The 19,994-nt window shown below is 44.8% G+C and overlaps 1 protein-coding gene across 3 annotated transcripts in view; it reads right to left on the bottom strand.

The window, feature by feature from the left end:
* LOC124804938 (UDP-glucosyltransferase 2-like) overlaps nt 1-19,994 on the bottom strand; it is a 94,907-nt gene that overhangs the window by 37,774 nt on the left and 37,139 nt on the right. For all 3 annotated transcript variants that reach the window (XM_047265319.1, XM_047265320.1, XM_047265321.1), the window contains 3 exons: nt 18,178-18,359; nt 12,003-12,462; nt 8,757-8,979 (listed from right to left, as the gene is read on the bottom strand). In XM_047265319.1, coding sequence (XP_047121275.1) covers nt 8,757-8,979; nt 12,003-12,462; nt 18,178-18,359 — 865 coding nt within the window. The remainder of the gene's footprint in view (nt 1-8,756; nt 8,980-12,002; nt 12,463-18,177; nt 18,360-19,994) is intronic.

Here is a 19,994-nt window from a genome sequence, read left to right as displayed (position 1 = left end):
TGACTTTGCTCGAACAACCTTCCATGCTGCTATTACATTATGCGTAGTCGGCAACTTGTTATATATTCAGCGTGCTGATTCACGGGCTGCACCTTAGATACATTTCGCTCAACCTTCTACATCTACATGGATACTCTGCAAATCACATTTAAGTGCCTGGCAGAGGGTTCATCGAACCACCTTCTCAATTCTCTATTATTCCAATCTCGTATAGCGCGTGGAAAGAACGAACAGCTATCTCTCTCCGTACGAGTTCTCATTTCCCTTATTTTATAGTGGTGATCGTTTCTCCGTATGTAGGTTGGTGTCAACAAAATATTTTCGCATTCGGAGGAGACACTTGGTGAATCGAATTTCGTGAGACGTTTCCTTCGCAACGAAAAACGCCTATCTTTTAATGATGTCCAGCCCAAATCCTGTATCATTTCAGTGTCACTCTCTCCGATATTTCGCGATAATACAAAACGTGCTGCCTTTCTTTGAACTTTTTCGATGTACTCCGTCAGTCCTATCTAGTGAGGACCCCACACCGCGCCGCAGTATTCTCCTTAGTAGATCTATTACATATCCTAAGTGTCCTACCAATAAAAAGCAGTCTTTGGTTAGCCTTCCCAACAACATTTTCTATGTGTTTCTTCCAGTTTAAGTTGTTTGTAATTGTAATTCTTAGATATTCAGTTGAATTATGGTGTTCATTTATCGTGTAACGCAAGTTTGACGAATTCCTTTTAGCACTCATGTGGATGATCTCATTCTTTTCGTTATTTAGGGTCAACTACCAATTTTCGTACCATTCATATATCTTTTTTAAATCGTTTTGCGATTTGTTTTGATCGTCTGGTGACTTTATTAGTCGATAAACGACAGCGTCATCTGCAAAAAACGTAAGAAGGCTGCTCAGATTGTCTCCTAAATCGTTTATATAGATAAGGAACGCCAGCAATCACTTCTGTTTTACTCGATGACTTTCCGGCAGTTACTACGAACTGTGACCCCTCTGACATGAAATCACAAATCCAGTCAATAACTGAGTCGCTATTCCACAAGCACGAAATTTCACTACAAGCCGCTTGTGTAGTACAGTGTCAAAACTCTTCCGGAAACCGAGAAATACGGAATCGATTAGAAATCCCCTATCAATTGCACTCAACACTTCATGCGAATTAAGAGTCAGTTGTGTTTAACAAGAACGATGTTTTCTAAACTGATTTTGACTGTGTGTCAATAGGCCGTTTCCTTCGAGGTAATTCATAATGTTCGAACACAATATATGTTCCAAAATCCTGCTGTATACGGACGTTAACGATTTTTTTTTTTTTGGTCATCAGTCTACTGACTGGTTTGATGCGGCCCGCCACGAATTCCTTTCCTGTGCTAACCTCTTCATCTCAGAGTAGCACTTGCAACCTACGTCCTCAATTATTTGCTTGATGTATTCCAATCTCTGTCTTCCTCTACAGTTTTTGCCTTCTACAGCTCCCTCTAGTACCATGGAAGTCATTCCCTCATGTCTTAGCAGGTGTCCTATCATCCTGTCCCTTCTCCTTATCAGTGTTTTCCACATATTCCTTTCCTTTCCGATTCTGCGTAGAGCCTCCTCATCCCTTACCTTATCAGTCCACCTAATTTTCAACATTCGTCTATAGCATCACATCTCAAATGCTTCGATTCTCTTCTGTTCCGGTTTTCCCACAGTCCATGTTTCACTACCATACAATGCTGTGCTCCAGACGTACATCCTCAGAAATTTCTTCCTCAAATTAAGGCCGGTATTTGATATTACCCCCCCCCCATGAACCATGGACCTTGCCGTTGGTGGGGAGGCTTGCGTGCCTCGGCGATACAGATAGCCGTACCGTAGGTGCAACCACAACGGAGGGGTATCTGTTGAGAGGCCAGACAAACGTGTGGTTCCTGAAGAGGGGCAGCAGCCTTTTCAGTAGTTGCAAGGGCAACAGTCTGGATGATTGACTGATCTGGCCTTGTAACAATAACCAAAACGGCCTTGCTGTGCTGGTACTGCGAACGGCTGAAAGCAAGGGGAAACTACAGCCGTAATTTTTCCCGAGGGCATGCAGCTTTACTGTATGATTACATGATGATGGCGTCCTCTTGGGTAAAATATTCCGGAGGTAAAATAGTCCCCCATTCGGATCTCCGGGCGGGGACTACTCAAGAGGATGTCGTTATCAGGAGAAAGAAAACTGGCGTTCTACGGATCGGAGCGTGGAATGTCAGATCCCTTAATCGGGCAGGTAGGTTAGAAAATTTAAAAAGGGAAATGGATAGGTTGAAGTTAGATATAGTGGGAATTAGTGAAGTTCGGTGGCAGGAGGAACAAGACTTCTGGTCAGGTGACTACAGGGTTATAAACACAAAATCAAATAGGGGTAATGCAGGAGTAGGTTTAATAATGAATAGGAAAATAGGAATGCGGGTAAGCTACTACAAACAGCATAGTGAACGCATTATTGTGGCAAAGATAGATACGAAGCCCACGCCTACTACAGTAGTACAAGTTTATATGCCAACTAGCTCTGCAGATGACGAAGAAATTGAAGAAATGTATGATGAAATAAAAGAAATTATTCAGATTGTGAAGGGAGACGAAAATTTAATAGTCATGGGTGACTGGAATTCGAGTGTAGGAAAAGGGAGAGAAGGAAACGTAGTAGGTGAATATGGATTGGGGGACAGAAATGAAAGAGGAAGCCGCCTGGTCGAATTTTGCACAGAGCACAACATAATCATAACTAACACTTGGTTTAAGAATCATGAAAGAAGGTTGTATACATGGAAGAACCCTGGAGATACTAAAAGGTATCAGATAGATCATATAATGGTAAGACAGAGATTTAGGAACCAGGTTTTAAATTGTAAGACATTTCCAGGGGCAGATGTGGACTCTGACCACAATCTATTGGTTATGACCTGTAGATTAAAACTGAAGAAACTGCAAAAAGGTGGGAATTTAAGGAGATGGGACCTGGATAAACTAAAAGAACCAGAGGTTGTACAGAGATTCAGGGAGAGCATAAGGGAGCAATTGACAGGAATGGGGGAAATAAATACAGTAGAAGAAGAATGGGTAGCTTTGAGGGATGAAGTAGTGAAGGCAGCAGAGGATCAAGTAGGTAAAGAGACGAGGGCTAGTAGAAATCCTTGGGTAACAGAAGAAATATTGAATTTAATTGATGAAAGGAGAAAATATAAAAATGCAGTAAGTGAAACAGGCAAAAAGGAATACAAACGTCTCAAAAATGAGATCGACTGGAAGTGCAAAATGGCTAAGCAGGGATGGCTAGAGGACAAATGTAAGGATGTAGAGGCCTATCTCACTAGGGGTAAGATAGATACTGCCTACAGGAAAATTAAAGAGATCTTTGGAGATAAGAGAACGACTTGTATAAATATCAAGAGCTCAGATGGAAACCCAGTTCTAAGCAAAGAAGGGAAAGCAGAAAGGTGGAAGGAGTATATAGAGGGTCTATACAAGGGCGATGTACTTGAGGACAATATTATGGAAATGGAAGAGGATGTAGATGAAGATGAAATGGGAGATATGATACTGCGTGAAGAGTTTGACAGAGCACTGAAAGACCTGAGTCGAAACAAGGCCCCCGGAGTAGACAATATTCCATTGGAACTACTGACGGCCGTGGGAGAGCCAGTCCTGACAAAACTCTACCATCTGGTGAGCAAGATGTATGAAACAGGCGAAATACCCTCAGACTTCAAGAAGAATATAATAATTCCAATCCCAAAGAAAGCAGGTGTTGACAGATGTGAAAATTACCGAACTATCAGCTTAATAAGTCACAGCTGCAAAATACTAACACGAATTCTTTACAGACGAATGGAAAAACTAGTAGAAGCCAACCTCGGGGAAGATCAGTTTGGATTCCGTAGAAACACTGGAACACGTGAGGCAATACTGACCTTACGACTTATCTTAGAAGAAAGATTAAGGAAAGGCAAACCTACGTTTCTAGCATTTGTAGACTTAGAGAAAGCTTTTGACAATGTTGACTGGAAAACTCTCTTTCAAATTCTAAAGGTGGCAGGGGTAAAATACAGGGAGCGAAAAGCTATTTACAATTTGTACAGAAACCAGATGGCAGTTATAAGAGTCGAGGGACATGAAAGGGAAGCAGTGGTTGGGAAGGGAGTAAGACAGGGTTGTAGCCTCTCCCCGATGTTGTTCAATCTGTATATTGAGCAAGCAGTAAAGGAAACAAAAGAAATATTCGGAGTAGGTATTAAAATTCATGGAGAAGAAATAAAAACTTTGAGGTTCGCCGATGACATTGTAATTCTGTCAGAGACAGCAAAGGACTTGGAAGAGCAGTTGAATGGAATGGACAGTGTCTTGAAAGGAGGATATAAGATGAACATCAACAAAAGCAAAACAAGGATAATGGAATGTAGTCTAATTAAGTCTGGTGATGCTGAGGGAATTAGATTAGGAAATGAGGCACTTAAAGTAGTAAAGGAGTTTTGCTATTTGGGGAGCAAAATAACTGATGATGGTCGAAGTAGAGAGGATATAAAATGTAGGCTGGCAATGGCAAGGAAAGCGTTTCTGAAGAAGAGAAATTTGTTAACATCCAGTATTGATTTAAGTGTCAGGAAGTCATTTCTGAAAGTATTCGTATGGAGTGTAGCCATGTATGGACATGGACGATAAATAGTTTGAACAAGAAGAGAATAGAAGCTTTCGAAATGTGGTGCTACAGAAGAATGCTGAAGATTAGATGGGTAGATCACATAACTAATGAGGAAGTATTGAATAGGATTGGGGAGAAGAGAAGTTCGTGGCACAACTTGACCAGAAGAAGGGATCGGTTGGTAGGACATGTTCTGAGGCATCAAGGGATCACCAATTTAGTATTGGAGGGCAGCGTGGAGGGTAAAAATCGTAGAGGGAGACCAAGAGATGAATACACTAAGCAGATTCAGAAGGATGTAGGTTGCAGTAGGTACTGGGAGATGAAAAAGCTTGCACAGGATAGAGTAGCATGGAGAGCTGCATCAAACCAGTCTGAGGACTGAAGACCACAACAACAACAACATTTGATATTAGTAGACTTCTCTTGGCCAGAAATGCCTTTTTTGCCATAGCGAGTCTGCTTTTGGTGTCCTCCTTGCTCCGTCCGTCATTGGTTATTTTACTGCCTAGGTAGCAGAATTCCTTAACTTCATTGACTTCGTGACCATCAATCCTGATGTTAAGTTTCTCGCTGTTCTCATTTCTACTACTTCTCATTACCTTCGTCTTTCTCCGATTTACTCTTAAGACATACTGTGTACTCATTAGACTGTTCATTCCGTTCAGCAGATCATTTAATTCTTCTTCACTTTCACTCAGGATAGCAATGTCATCAGCGAATCGTATCATTGATATCCTTTCACCTTGTATTTTAATTCCACTCCTGAACCTTTCTTTTATTTCCATCATTGCTTCCTCGATGTACAGATTGAAGAGTAGGGGCGAAAGGCTACAGCCTTGTCTTACACCCTTCTTGATACGAGCACTTAGTTCTTGATCGTCCACTCTTATTATTCCCTCTTGGTTGTTGTACATATTGTATATGACCCGTCTCTCCCTATAGCTTACCGCTACTTTTTTCAGAATCTCGAACAGCTTGCACCATTTTATATTGTCGAACGCTTTTTCCAGGTCGACAAGTCCTATGAAAGTGTCTTGATTTTTCTTTAGCCTTGCTTCCATTATTAGCCGTAACGTCAGAATTGCCTCTCTCGTCCCTTTACTTTTCCTAAAGCCAAACTGATCGTCACCTAGCGCATTCTCAGTTTTCTTTTCCATTCTTCTGTATATTATTCTTGTAAGCAGCTTCGATGCATGAGCTGTTAAGCTGATTGTGCGATAATTCTCATACTTGTCAGCTCTTGCCGTCTTCGGTATTGTGTGGATGATGCTTTTCCGAAAGTCAGATGGTAAATCGCCAGACTCATATATTCTACACACCAACGTGGATAGTCGTTTTGTTGCCACTTCCCCCAATGATTTTAGAAATTCTGATGGAATGTTATCTATCCCTTCTGCCTTATTTGACCGTAAGTCCTCCAAAGCTCTTTTAAATTCCGATTCTAATACTGGATCCCCTATCTCTTCTAAATCGACTCCTGTGTCTTCTTCTATCACATCATACAAATCTTCACCCTCATAGAGGCTTTCAATGTATTCTTTCCACCTATCTGCTCTCTCCTCTGCATTTAACAGTGGAATTCCCGTTGCGCTCTTAATGTTATCACCGTTGCTTTTAATGTCACCAAAGGTTGTTTTGACTTTCCTGTATGCTGGGACTGTCCTTCCGACAATCATATCTTTTTCGATGTCTTCATATTTTTTCTGCAGCCATTTCGTCTTAGCTTCCCTGCACTTCCTATTTATTTCATTCCTCAGCGACTTGTATTTCTGTATTCCTGATTTTCCCGGAACATGTTTGTACTTCCTCCTTTCATCAATCAACTCAAGTATTTCTTCTGTTATCCATGGTTTCTTCGCAGCTACCTTCTTTGTACCTATGTTTTCCTTCCCAACTTCTGTGATGGCCCTTTTTAGAGATGTCCATTCCTCTTCAACTGTACTGCCTACTGCGCTATTCCTTATTGCTGTATCTATAGCGTTGGAGAACTTCAAACGTATCTCGTCATTCCTTAGTACTTCCGTATCCCACTTCTTTGCGTATTGATTCTTCCTGACTAATGTCTTGAACTTCAGCCTACTCTTCATCACTACTATATTGTGGTCTGAGTCCATATCTGCTCCTGGGTACGCCTTACAATCCAGTATCTGATTTCGGAATCTCTGTCTGACCATGATGTAATCTAATTGAAATCTTCCCGTATCTCCCGGCCTTTTCCAAGTATATCTCCTCCTCTTGTGATTCTTGAACAGGGTATTCGCTATTACTAGCTGAAACTTGTTACAGAACTCAATTAGTCTTTCTCCTCTTTCATTCCTTGTCCCAAGCCCATATTCTCCTGTAACCTTTTCTTCTACTCCTTCCCCTACAACTGCATTCCAGTCGCCCATGACTATTAGATTTTCGTCCCCCTTTACATATTGCATTACCCTTCCAATATCCTCATACACTTTCTCTATCTGTTCATCTTCAGCTTGCGACGTCGGCATGTATACCTGAACTATCGTTGTCGGTGTTGGTCTGCTGTCGATTCTGATTAGAACAACCCGGTCACTGAACTGTTCACAGTAACACACCCTCTGCCCTACCTTCCTATTCATAACGAATCCTACACCTGTTATACCATTTTCTGCTGCTGTTGATATTACCCGATACTCATCTGACCAGGAATCCTTGTCTTCCTTCCACTTCACTTCACTGACCCCTACTATATCTAGATTGAGCCTTTGCATTTCCCTTTTCAGGTTTTCTAGTTTCCCTACCACGTTCAAGCTTCCGACATTCCACGCCCCGACTCGTAGAATGTTATCCTTTCGTTGATTATTCAATCTTTTTCTCATGGTAACCTCCCCCTTGGCAGCCCCCCCCCCTTCCCCCCGGAGATCCGAATGGGGGACTATTCCGGAATCTTTTGCCAATGGAGAGATCATCATGACACTTATTCAATTACAAGCCACATTTCCTGTGGATACACGTTACGTGTCTTTAATGCTGTGGTTTCCATTGCCTTCTGCATCCTCATGTCGTTGATCATTGCTGATTCTTCCGCCTTTAGGGGCAATTTCCCACCCCTAGGACAAGAGAGTGCCCTGATCCTCTATCCGCTCTTCCGCCCTCTTTGACATGGGCGTTGGCAGAATGAGGCTGACTTCTTATGCCGGAAGTCTTCGACCGCCAATGCTGATTATTTATCAAAATTTAGGCAGTTGCGGGGATCGAACCCGGGATCGAAAACGTTTTGATTATGCATCAAAGACGCTACCCCTAGACCTTGGGCTAGTATCGCTATACATCGGTGGTCCTTCACAGGGTGATGCAGGAGCTGACAGCTGTGCTATCACAATAAAAAATGCGTCGCCATTGTTTAAATATTCCACACGCTGTATCAGAAAAAATGTTTAAGTAAACAATATTCCATACACTGCAATCGATTTTCCACCAATCAATCAATATTCTCAGAAGGGGGCAGTTCCACGAAGGAAACGTTCCACACAAAAGGATATCAATTAATTAGCCAATCCATCTGAGTGGTGGGAAGGGGGCCACTCGAATAGCTCAAGCCTCACCTGAAGCAGCTCATGTTCAATGACAGAATATTGGACGTGGCTTAATAGGTCAAGGGTTATTCCTGCAAATTTTTTTCTATAAACGCAATTGATTCATCGATTAATTTGATATCAAAAGTGTGCTTTTATCGGCGAGGGCGAGGGGGGAGGGGTTGGGCATATCCCAGATGGGTGGGGAAGGTGGAGGAGTAAGGGGTAGGCTTTCTGTGAAGGACGGATTATCCCTAGGGGGTCATAAATCAATTAGCACAACAGTAGGTTAAGGCCATAAATCCATACCCTTGGCCCTTAATGTACACAATCCGCTCGTACCACCATTATGCCACATCTTATGAGGTTGGCTGGCTGGTCGGGCAGGGTGTCGCTCCCTCACTTCCAGAGCACACAGTGTGTAGTTCGGGTACTCACCCAGAATGTCCTGCTGGGGCAGCCACTTGCTGACCATGAGGTTGGCTGGCTGTTCAGGCAGGGTGTCGCTCCCTCACTTCCAGAGCACACACTGTGTAGTTCGGATACTCACCCAGAATGTCCTGCTGGGGCAGCCACTTGCTGACCATGAGGTTGGCTGGCTGGTCGGGCAGAGTGTCACTCTCCCACTTCCAGAGCACACGCTGTGGCAGCTCGCGGAATGCCTCCACAAATGCCTGTCGCTTCCAGTCTGGCAGCGAGTTGCTGCGCACGTTAGAGCCCAGGCTGAAGTAGATCACTCCATGCTCTGCTTCGTCCAGGAATTTCTTCACGTCCTGTGGGTACCAATATGTCTCCTTTAATCACACTGTCTACACATATATGTTGGGCTGACGTGAACATGACTTGGAGTGTTGTGCGGATGGAGTTGTGTGGTCCTCTGCAGAGGAACAAATCCAGATTACTTATGTGCAAAGAGAATAAGGTAAAATGTCTTAAAGATGCAGGAAACTCAGTCCATCTTGCTCAAATTGAGGTGGCCATAAAATCTACATGTACTAAAATATGAATGCTGCATCATGCTTGCTGAGTGCGTCTGATGCATTTACTAGAAAAACAGAAATCAATGTTCAAAAAAAAAACCTTTTATTACAGAAATAGGGTACTGTAAAAATACAGATGATCCTGTACATGCTAGATTGCAAAGCAGGCCAAATTAGTGTAAACAAAAGGCTGTAGCTTTACACTAAAATAACACATTAATATATTAGTACCAAAGAATTAGATATGGTATACTACTTCACTGACAAAATACATGCGGGAATGTTACAAAATGGTAGTACATCATTAAACAATGGTTTTTTATAGTCACTTGGTCGTTTTATCGTTATAATTTCTTTGTTGCGTAGAAATCAGATTTAAAGTGTGTATTATATATATCCAACGAGACCTGATTGCCACGAACAACAGTCTTTACGTGGTATCTGACATCACTGAACGTGTACATCTGAGAAAGGAACGTGTTATTAACAAGCAACCAAACTCATCAAGAACAAAAGCCATCTCCACACCTGACATGCATTTGCCCTCCTTATATTGCGTTTGTCGTGTGTAATATTAGGTTTGGATCTAATCTCAAACTGTTGTACGTGCTCTACACAACTTGGAACTCTAGGCATTGGTTTCTGAGATTTTTGCTCTGTCTTAACCTCATTTATTGCGACTTCGCGAAAATTGACAAATTTTAGCCTTACACCCTCTCACCATTCCTAGTTTTTAATGTAGCCATGTGACACCTTGAACAAGATAATGAAATAAAATTCTCTTCAAGAGAACCCTTAGTTGTCTTTTATGAGATAATTAATCTGTAATATATCATCTTTTTTTAAATAAAATGTCGAATCCATATACTCGAAAACTGATGTGTAAGTTTCCGCGAACCTGACCGACCACAAAATTTGGCGGAGTTTACCCATTTTTATCCCTATTCTAGAAGTGTGGAATTGTTTCAACTGAAATTGGAGAGAAATTGGCTCCGCCTTTTTGAATCAGTGTTAAAGACTTTTTCACCAGAAGTATGAAGAAAACATTCCAGAGACATGAGTAACTCTGAAGCTGGAGCGTTGTCAGTTACTCATTGAAGGTTAATTAAAAACAGAGGACCAGTCTTGACTGAGACACTTTATTTAGCATCCCCATATAAATGCTGCACAAAAATAACGTAAATTGAGTCACTGAAGTAGATAGAATCAATTCATTAAAGACCAAAGGTGGCAAAAATAGCAAGACACACCCGTTATTCACATTGTACTTCAAGTAAGTAGTCTCTGTGAAGGAGTGAAACGCGATGTGCAAACATAACGATGAACTCGCATTTTCTGTAGTTACTGTACCGCCAATAAACACGAAAGGATTCCATGCATCTAAACAGAAGGGTAAGTGACCTCTTCAAACCATTCACTATCTCATGCACTGTATGATCTAAATTTCAGTGGAAACCAGGAAGAAAATACACTAAGTGATCGAAAGTATCTGGATACCCCCAAGAACATATATTTTTCATGTTAGGTGTTTTGTACTGCCACCTACTGCCAGGTACTCCATGTCGACGGCCTCAGTAGTCATTAGACATCGTGAGGGAGCAGAATGGGGCGCTGCGCCGAAGTCGCGGACCTCGAACGTGGTCAGGCGACTGGGTGTCACTTGTGTCATATGTCTGTACGCGAGATTTCCACACTCCTAAACGCCTCTAGGTCCACTGTTTCTGTTGTGATAGTGAAGTAGAAACGTGAAGGGACACGTCCGGCACAAAAGCGTACAGGCCGACCTCGTCTGTTGACTGACAGCGACCGCCGACCGTTGAAGAGGGTCGTAGTGTGCAATATGCAAACATCTATCCAGACCATCACACAGGAATTCCAAACTGCATCAGGATCCACTGCAAGTACTTTGACAGTTAGGTGAGAGGTGAGGAAACTTGGATTTCATGGTCGAGCGGCTGCTCATAAGCGACACATCACGCCGGTAAATGCCAAACGACGCCTCGCTTCGTGTAAGTAGCGTAAACATTGGACGATTGAACAGTGGAAAAACATTGTGTGGATTGACGAATCACGGTACACAACCTGGCGATCCTCTGGGAGGGTGTGGGTATGGCGAATGTCCGGTGAACGTCATCTGCCAGCGCGTGTAGTGCGAACAGTAAAATTCGGAGGTGGTGGTGTTATGGCATGGTCGTGTTTTCCATGGAGGGGGATTGCACCCCTTGTTGTTTTGCGTGGCGCTATCACAGCACAGGCCTACATTGATATTTTAAGAACTTTCTTGCGTCCCAGTGTTGAGGAGCAATTACCGGATGGTGATTGCATCTTTCAACACGTCGGAACACATGTTCATATGCACGACCTGTCGCGGAGTGGTTACACGAAAATAACATCCCTGTATTGGACTGGTTGTACAGAGTCGTGACCTGAATCCTATGGAACACCTTTGGGATATACTGGAACGCCGACTTGGTGCCAGGCCTCACCGACCGACATCTATACCTCTCCTCAGTGCAGCACCCCGTGAAGAATGGGCTGCCATTCCCCAAGAAACTTTCCAGCACCTGATCGAACGTATGCCTGCGAGAGTGGAAGCTGTCATCAAGGCTACGGGTGGGCCGACACCATACATTACCACTGGAGGGCGCCACGAACTTGTTAAGTCATTTTCAGCCAGATGTCTGTGTACTTTTGATAATATAGCGTAACTACTCTGCAATACATACTCGTACTGTGTGGTACTTCAACGGCTGTAAGTTAGACACTCCTACTCCATAACGTTACGCAAAAATGTAGAAAAGTATTGAGAGCCTTACCTTTGGCAGTGGCTTCTGCTCAGTCGCGACGTGTATGCCGGTCAGCTCGATGATATTTGGAAGATGTGGCCGCGGATACTCCATGCAGAAGTGGTTGTTAATGATTAAGAGGCTGAAGTTCCTTTCCATCTCGTAGATAGGCGGAAGATTGGACCCAAAGTACTTGTGCATCAGCTGCTCTTGAGCGGGCATCAGGTCGTAGAACCACATGTACATCAGCCTCAAGTAGAAGTAGGTGTTGTAGAGGCGCTGCCAGAAGTCCATGTGGTCCGAGTAGCCGAGCCACATGTCGGGCATGTAGGCGGGGTTCATCGGGTTCCCGAAGCCGTGGTAGATGGACGACGGCGGCGACAGCGTGATGAAGGCCACCGCGGGCGGCGCGCCCACCCTCTGGATCAGGCCGTAGTAAGCCAGGTAGCCGAGGCGCTCGAAGATCACCAGCTCGAACTTCTCACCGGAACTGCGGAAACAAAACGAACTGTTAGCTTTTCCAATAAAAAAGTTGTGAGGTACGGTTTTTCTTAAACTTACACCACTGCGTGATTGATGAGATGCATATGTTCCACTAAAACCTCTCACAGCCCATTCTTGTAATTTTCCTGTTGGTTTTAATCGTCTTCCATTCCATCCCGAAATAAAGAGAGCGGGACTTGTAGAACTTGGTTCTTTCGAGATCAGTCTAGCTATAGCATTTGGCCAGAGGGACTCAAATTCGGTATAGCAACTTGTGTCTTGGCACGATATTTTTGAAGTTGCGGCGCTTACGTAGTCGTAGTAAGGGGGGCTGTGACCCGCTGTAGAGTAAGTTTGTATAACCCGACACTAAAGTAATACATACACTCCTGGAAATGGAAAAAAGAACACATTGACACCGGTGTGTCAGACCCACCATACTTGCTCCGGACACTGCGAGAGGGCTGTACAAGCAATGATCACACGCACGGCACAGCGGACACACCAGGAACCGCGGTGTTGGCCGTCGAATGGCGCTAGCTGCGCAGCATTTGTGCACCGCCGCCGTCAGTGTCAGCCAGTTTGCCGTGGCATACGGAGCTCCATCGCAGTCTTTAACACTGGTAGTATGCCGCGACAGCGTGGACGTGAACCGTATGTGCAGTTGACGGACTTTGAGCGAGGGCGTATAGTGGGCATGCGGGAGGCCGGGTGGACGTACCGCCGAATTGCTCAACACGTGGGGCGTGAGGTCTCCACAGTACATCGATGTTGTCGCCAGTGGTCGGCGGAAGGTGCACGTGCCCGTCGACCTGGGACCGGACCGCAGCGACGCACGGATGCACGCCAAGACCGTAGGATCCTACGCAGTGCCGTAGGGGACCGCACCGCCACTTCCCAGCAAATTAGGAACACTGTTGTTCCTGGGGTATCGGCGAGGACCATTCGCAACCGTCTCCATGAAGCTGGGCTACGGTCCCGCACACCGTTAGGCCGTCTTCCGCTCACGCCCCAACATCGTGCAGCCCGCCTCCAGTGGTGTCGCGACAGGCGTGAATGGAGGGACGAATGGAGACGTGTCGTCTTCAGCGATGAGAGTCGCTTCTGCCTTGGTGCCAATGATGGTCGTATGCGTGTTTGGCGCCGTGCAGGTGAGCGCCACAATCAGGACTGCATACGACCGAGGCACACAGGGCCAACACCCGGCATCATGGTGTGGGGAGCGATCTCCTACACTGGCCGTACACCACTGGTGATCGTCGAGGGGACACTGAATAGTGCACGGTACATCCAAACCGTCATCGAACCCATCGTTCTACCATTCCTAGACCGGCAAGGGAACTTGCTGTTCCAACAGGACAATGCACGTCCGCATGTATCCCGTGCCACCCAACGTGCTCTAGAAGGTGTAAGTCAACTACCCTGGCCAGCAAGATCTCCGGATCTGTCCCCCATTGAGCATATTTGGGACTGGATGAAGCGTCGTCTCACGCGGTCTGCACGTCCAGCACGAACGCTGGTCCAACTGAGGGGCCAGGTGGAAATGGCATGGCAAGCCGTTCCACAGGACTACATCCAGCATCTCTACGATCGTCTCCATGGGAGAATAGCAGCCTGCATTGCTGCGAAAGGTGGATATACACTGTACTAGTGCCGACATTGTGCATGCTCTGTTGCCTGTGTCTATGTGCCTGTGGTTCTGTCAGTGTGATCATGTGATGTATCTGACCCCAGGAATGTGTCAATAAAGTTTCCCCTTCCTGGGACAATGAATTCACGGTGTTCTTATTTCAATTTCCAGGAGTGTAGTTTTAGTTCTGAGGGTTGGGCGGTATGTGCCCTAAAAATGTCTGGTGCTGCCATCTAGCGAGAAGCTTTCGGAACTTGGTTCAAAAATACTGAAATCTCTGGTTAAAAATGGTTCAAATAGCTCTGAGCACTAGGCGACTTAGCGTCTGAGGTCATCAGTCCCCTAGAACTTAGAACTACTTAAACCTAACTAACCTAAGGACATCACACACATCCATGCCCGAGGCAGGATTCGAACCTGCGACCGTAGCGGTCGCTCGGTTCCAGACTGCAGCGCCTAGAACCGCACGGCCACTCCGCCCGGCAATCTCTGGTTAGGCTTTATTCCGTGCTGGTGCAATAGTGCTTAATTGGCTGTTAGCCGTAGTTTGTACAACTGCCCCAAGTCCGTGCCTATATACAAGGCTGTGAGCGATCGAGTGGCGGTGTGTGTGAGTGTGTGTGTCTGTGTGTGTGTTTGTGTGTGTGTAGCTGATGTGGCATGTCTGTTTTACGAAAATCATATTAAATCATATCACTGTCTTCTTCATTCCAAGAATGTCTGTAGTTGTGTTTCCTTACACATTATAAACACCGTTTTGAAAGATTACTACACTCCTCAGTAAATCTACTGGTGTGTACATAATTGATAATGGGTGCATATGTCGCAACAGACTTGGTATAATGTAAACAAAATTGGTGTGATATCTCAAAATCATCTTCAAATTTTGTGACGATAATTTGTATGCTATATTTTAAGTTTTTAATTCTCATAAGAATAAGCGTATTCTGGTACTGAATCACAGGTTTTCCATATTTACCATTCTGCTAAGTCTCTCTACAAACAAAAATTTAACTTTAAAATCCTAGATCTTTGTGAGGACATGTACCTAGTTAGATTCATGGCACATATGTGACACACCGTATTGATTTTCAAAATCGATCAATGCAACATGTGTTTTATTGGTACTAAAAGAGTAAGTTTGTTTATGAATGACGTAGGTTTTCTACCATTTACTTTTTGAAATATTTCAATGATTTTACAATGAGGAGGAAAAATCCATCAGTTACGCTTAAACAGAAGGTACGACAAAAAAATGGCTCTGAGCACTATGGGACTCAACTGCTGAGGTCATTAGTCCCCTAGAACTTAGAACTAGTTAAACCTAACTAACCTAATGACATCACAAACATCCATGCCGGAGGCAGGATTTGAACCTGCGACCGTAGCGGTCTTGCGGTTCCAGACTGCAGCGCCTTTAACCGCACGGCCACTTCGGCCGGCAGAAGGTACGACTGTGCAGCAGATATAACGCTTTTGTCTCGGAACACGGGTTAACGGATATGCACGTTAAATTTAAGCGGAAATAACTCTACCTCTACGTCTTTACTACAGAAGTCAGCGTACGTTTGTGTCGGAGGACGCATACGATCCCCCCCTCCCCCCACCCCACGGCTCTCATCCAAGTTCTCTGTACTATATGCGGCTGGTGCTGCGAGGAAAGAAATACTGTAGGGACTTCTATTTACTCGTACGTTCGCACTGAGTTTGATACGGGCTGAAGGAAATTTCTTGATTCGCATTAAAACGTGAGTTTTCTGAATGTTTAATCCCTTCGCAACGCACAGCGTCCTTCTGGTACGTAGCATATCGCCATGGACTTTGTTGCGTTTCTTGCTCTCACACCAGTTCAGAAAACGCGTAACAAAACTCGCACTTTACCTTTGAATTTCGTCTCTCATTAATCAAGATTAGTACAGGTCTCAATTAGAAATATCTTAAAATTGGTGGTGTGAGTGTTTTCAAGAGATGCAGTTACGCTCGTACAGTTACTGAGTAGAAGATCTGTAAAGGAATGAATTTTCGTTACAGGACACATGAACATTAAATCGCTTGTGATTTGTCGAGTTACTGTAATCTTGGTGAGATACCGATAACGGTCAAAAATACTGGAACTGCTTATCAAATGTTCACAATTAAATGAGACTGACCCAAGCGAATACTCCTCGCGTTAATTCCATTCCAGATGTGTCCAACGGGCCGGCCGGAGTGGCCGAGCGGTTCTAGGTGCTACAGTCTGGAACCGCGCGGCCGCTACGGTCGCAGGTTCGAATCCTGCCTCGGGCATGGATGTGTTTGATGTCCTTAGGTTAATTAGGTGTAAGTGGTTCTAAATCTAGGGGACTGATGACTTCAGATGTTAAGTCCCATAGTGCTTAGAGCCATTTGAACCATTTTTGACTCAATATGATACAGCTCAGGAAAAATGGGGAGGTCCGATGTAGCATAGAGCCCATACTGTCTAGCGAGGCAGTCGATACGTTGCTGCTCACCGTACCCCACTGTTCGATTGTGGCTCTCCTGAAGTCATTCAGTCCGTGAGAAGGTTGCCGCGACGGAGCTCAACTGGTGCCAAGAAGGCTCAGTAGGATTCATGCCAAGGTATTCCATTTATTTGATTCCTGACTCATGGGGGAAGGTGTGCCCAAGGTGGGTGCAGTCAGCACATGCGTTGTCCTAAGACGAACCATAGCTGAAGTGTTGAACGTAGGTATGTGCAATAGTTTTTTTTAGGATCCTGTTCCAATGCTGTAGAGCTTCAAATTACTCTAGATACCAATGAGAGACCACCGAAATCCATACACGATTCCGAAACAATGCTTGCATGACCCACCTTCCTGGTGAACAAGTGGTAGTGCATATGTCGGATGGGCAATGGCAGCTAACTGCCTGCACACTCTTCTTCGAAAATGATCAGGAGTACGGAAAGTTCTGCACTCGTCGGTTTCCATTTTAGTTCTCACACCCACCTTCTCCGCACAAAACTGTCGTGGGCTTTGTGTCAGTGTTCGTCATGGTTACATAGAGCCCACACTGATCGTGTAGAGACCAATACGTATCGTCCAGTCCTCTCAGTAGCCTCCAAAAATGCACCTCGCAGTGGCCTTGCCTCCTCTCCGTATCGATCAACTTGTTTTGTGGTTTTCTGTCAACAGCTGGTGATGCTAACCGCGAGTCACCACTACGACATAGATATTCAGTGTTTAATGTCTACAGCTACAACTGGAATCGAGCGAGTTAATGCAGTAGTTGTGACTGCAGAGCCATTCGGAGTTGTTTCTTGTATTGAGTCACTACCAGAATCAATATATCCCTGTAAAATCCCAGCTTATGCTCTGTCTCTAAGAATTTCGTTGTCCATGCGATGTTAAACTCAAAATCTTCGTTCCTCGTGTGTGTTTTGTGGTGTCACCGCCAGACACCACACTTGCTAGGTGGTAGCTTAAATCGGCCGCGGTCCATTTAGTACATGTCGGACCCGCGTGTCGCCACTGTGTCATCGCAGACCGAGCGCCACCACAAGGCAGGTCTCGAGATACGGGATAGCACTCGCCCCAGTTGTACGACGACATTGATAGCGACTATACGGACGAAGCCTTTCCTCTCATTTGCCGAGAGACAGTTAGAATAGCCTTCAGCTAAGTCCATGGCTACGACCTAGCAAGGCGCCATTAGCCTTACATAGTTTGATAGTTATCGTATAAATGTCTCAAGAAGAACGTTGTAAACCAACAAAGAATAAAGTTAAGTATTCGAGGAGCTGCATACTTTTCTTATTAGCATTCAATAGTTATCCTGTTCCAGACTTCACGCCAGTCGGCGTGTGTGTACGCGTGCCTTTCTTTCGGCTACCCGTCACTGTGGACTGGCTGCCTTAGCAGTCCACATCATGTTTAACTTATTCTGGAAGAGAATACTGGTAGCTCTTTCTTGTAGTCAGTTTCCATAACATGTAAGCAACTGGAGACGTGCCAAGCGGCTTTATCTGCCAATTTTAATACGATATTTGTCAATTCATTCTGCTAATGCATTGTATTTTATACTGAATGTCACATGTAAACGTCTTATGGCTGTTCACTGAAGCGTACTCACCTTACGAATTTTTGAACTTGTGGATCACTCATCTGCAGCTCTATTGAAGCTCTTGGAAAGTCACGCAACATTTTGACCGTCTCCGTTGGTGGTTCTTGGGACATCTTCACAAAATCGTAGTCACCGCGCATATGCTTGTAAGAGATTGACAGGTCCACTTCTGTGTAGTTTTCATGATTTATCTGCAAAGAAATAAATTTATTCTGCAGAGTCTGTACAGCTATATTCACCTTAGAAAGAGCAGGATAGGATATACGGAAAGAGTGACGATTCTTCTGAGTTATAAACACATCAGACAAATATACGATGTTCAAATAATGTGATAGTACCTTTTATTTCTGAATAGAGTCTATTTTACTTAGGCATTTATAACCAGGCATCACACATATACAATACAATGAGGTGAAAGAGCCATGGGATAGGGATTTGAAAATATACAGATCCCGTAGACAAGGTATAAAAGGGCAGCGCATTGGTGAATCTGTTCTTTGTACTCAGGTGTTTCAAGTTAAAAGATTTACGACCTGGTTACGACTGCACGACGGGAACTAACAGACGTTGAACATAGAATGGTAGTTGGAGCCAGACGCATGGGACATTCCATTCCTGAAATCGTTACGAAACTCAATATCCCGAGATACAGTGTCAAGAGTACGCCGAGAATACCATATTTCTGGCATTACGTTTCACCACGGACGATGCAATGGCCGACGGCTTTCATTTAACGACTGAGAGCAGCGGTGTTTCCGTGGAGTTGTCAATGCTGGCAGACAAGCTGCACTGCTTGAAACAACCACAGAAATCAATGTGGGACGCACGACGAACGTATCCGTTAAGTCAGTGCGGCAAAATCTGGCGTTAACGGCCTATGGCAGCAGACAACCAATCAGAGAGTGCCTTTGCTAACAGCCCGACATCGACTGCAGCGCCTCTCCTGGACTCGTGACCATATCGGTTGGATCCTAGACGACTGGAAAATCGTGGCTTCGTCACATGAGTCCCAGGCGGTAAAGAGCTATTAGTAGGGTTCGAGTGCGGCACAGACACCACCAACTCATGGACACAAGTTGCCAACAAGGCACTGTGTTGGCTGGTGGTGGCTCTGTAATGGTGTGGGCTGAGTTTACACGGAATAGGCTGAGTCCTCTGGTCCTGGTCCAACTGAACTCATCATTGACTGGGAATGGCGATGTTCGTCTACTTGAAGACCATCTGCACGTTGTCAACAAGGCACTGTGTTGGCTGGTGGTGGCTCTGTAATGGTGTGGGCTGAGTTTACACGGAATAGGCTGAGTCCTCTGGTCCAACTGAACTCATCATTGACTGGGAATGGCGATGTTCGTCTACTTGAAGACCATCTGCACGTTGTCAACAAGGCACTGTGTTGGCTGGTGGTGGCTCTGTAATGGTGTGGGCTGAGTTTACACGGAATAGGCTGAGTCCTCTGGTCCAACTGAACTCATCATTGACTGGGAATGGCGATGTTCGTCTACTTGAAGACCATCTGCACGTTGTCAACAAGGCACTGTGTTGGCTGGTGGTGGCTCTGTAATGGTGTGGGCTGAGTTTACACGGAATAGGCTGAGTCCTCTGGTCCAACTGAACTCATCATTGACTGGGAATGGCGATGTTCGTCTACTTGAAGACCATCTGCACGTTGTCAACAAGGCACTGTGTTGGCTGGTGGTGGCTCTGTAATGGTGTGGGCTGAGTTTACACGGAATAGGCTGAGTCCTCTGGTCCAACTGAACTCATCATTGACTGGGAATGGCGATGTGCGTCTACTTGAAGACCATCTGCACGTTGTCAACAAGGCA

Source organism: Schistocerca piceifrons, chromosome 7, assembly GCF_021461385.2.
Source record: "Schistocerca piceifrons isolate TAMUIC-IGC-003096 chromosome 7, iqSchPice1.1, whole genome shotgun sequence".
NCBI classification, from domain to species: domain Eukaryota; kingdom Metazoa; phylum Arthropoda; class Insecta; order Orthoptera; family Acrididae; genus Schistocerca; species Schistocerca piceifrons.
The sequence above is the reverse complement of the archived record's forward strand: the minus strand, read 5'-3'. Positions and strand labels throughout refer to the sequence as shown.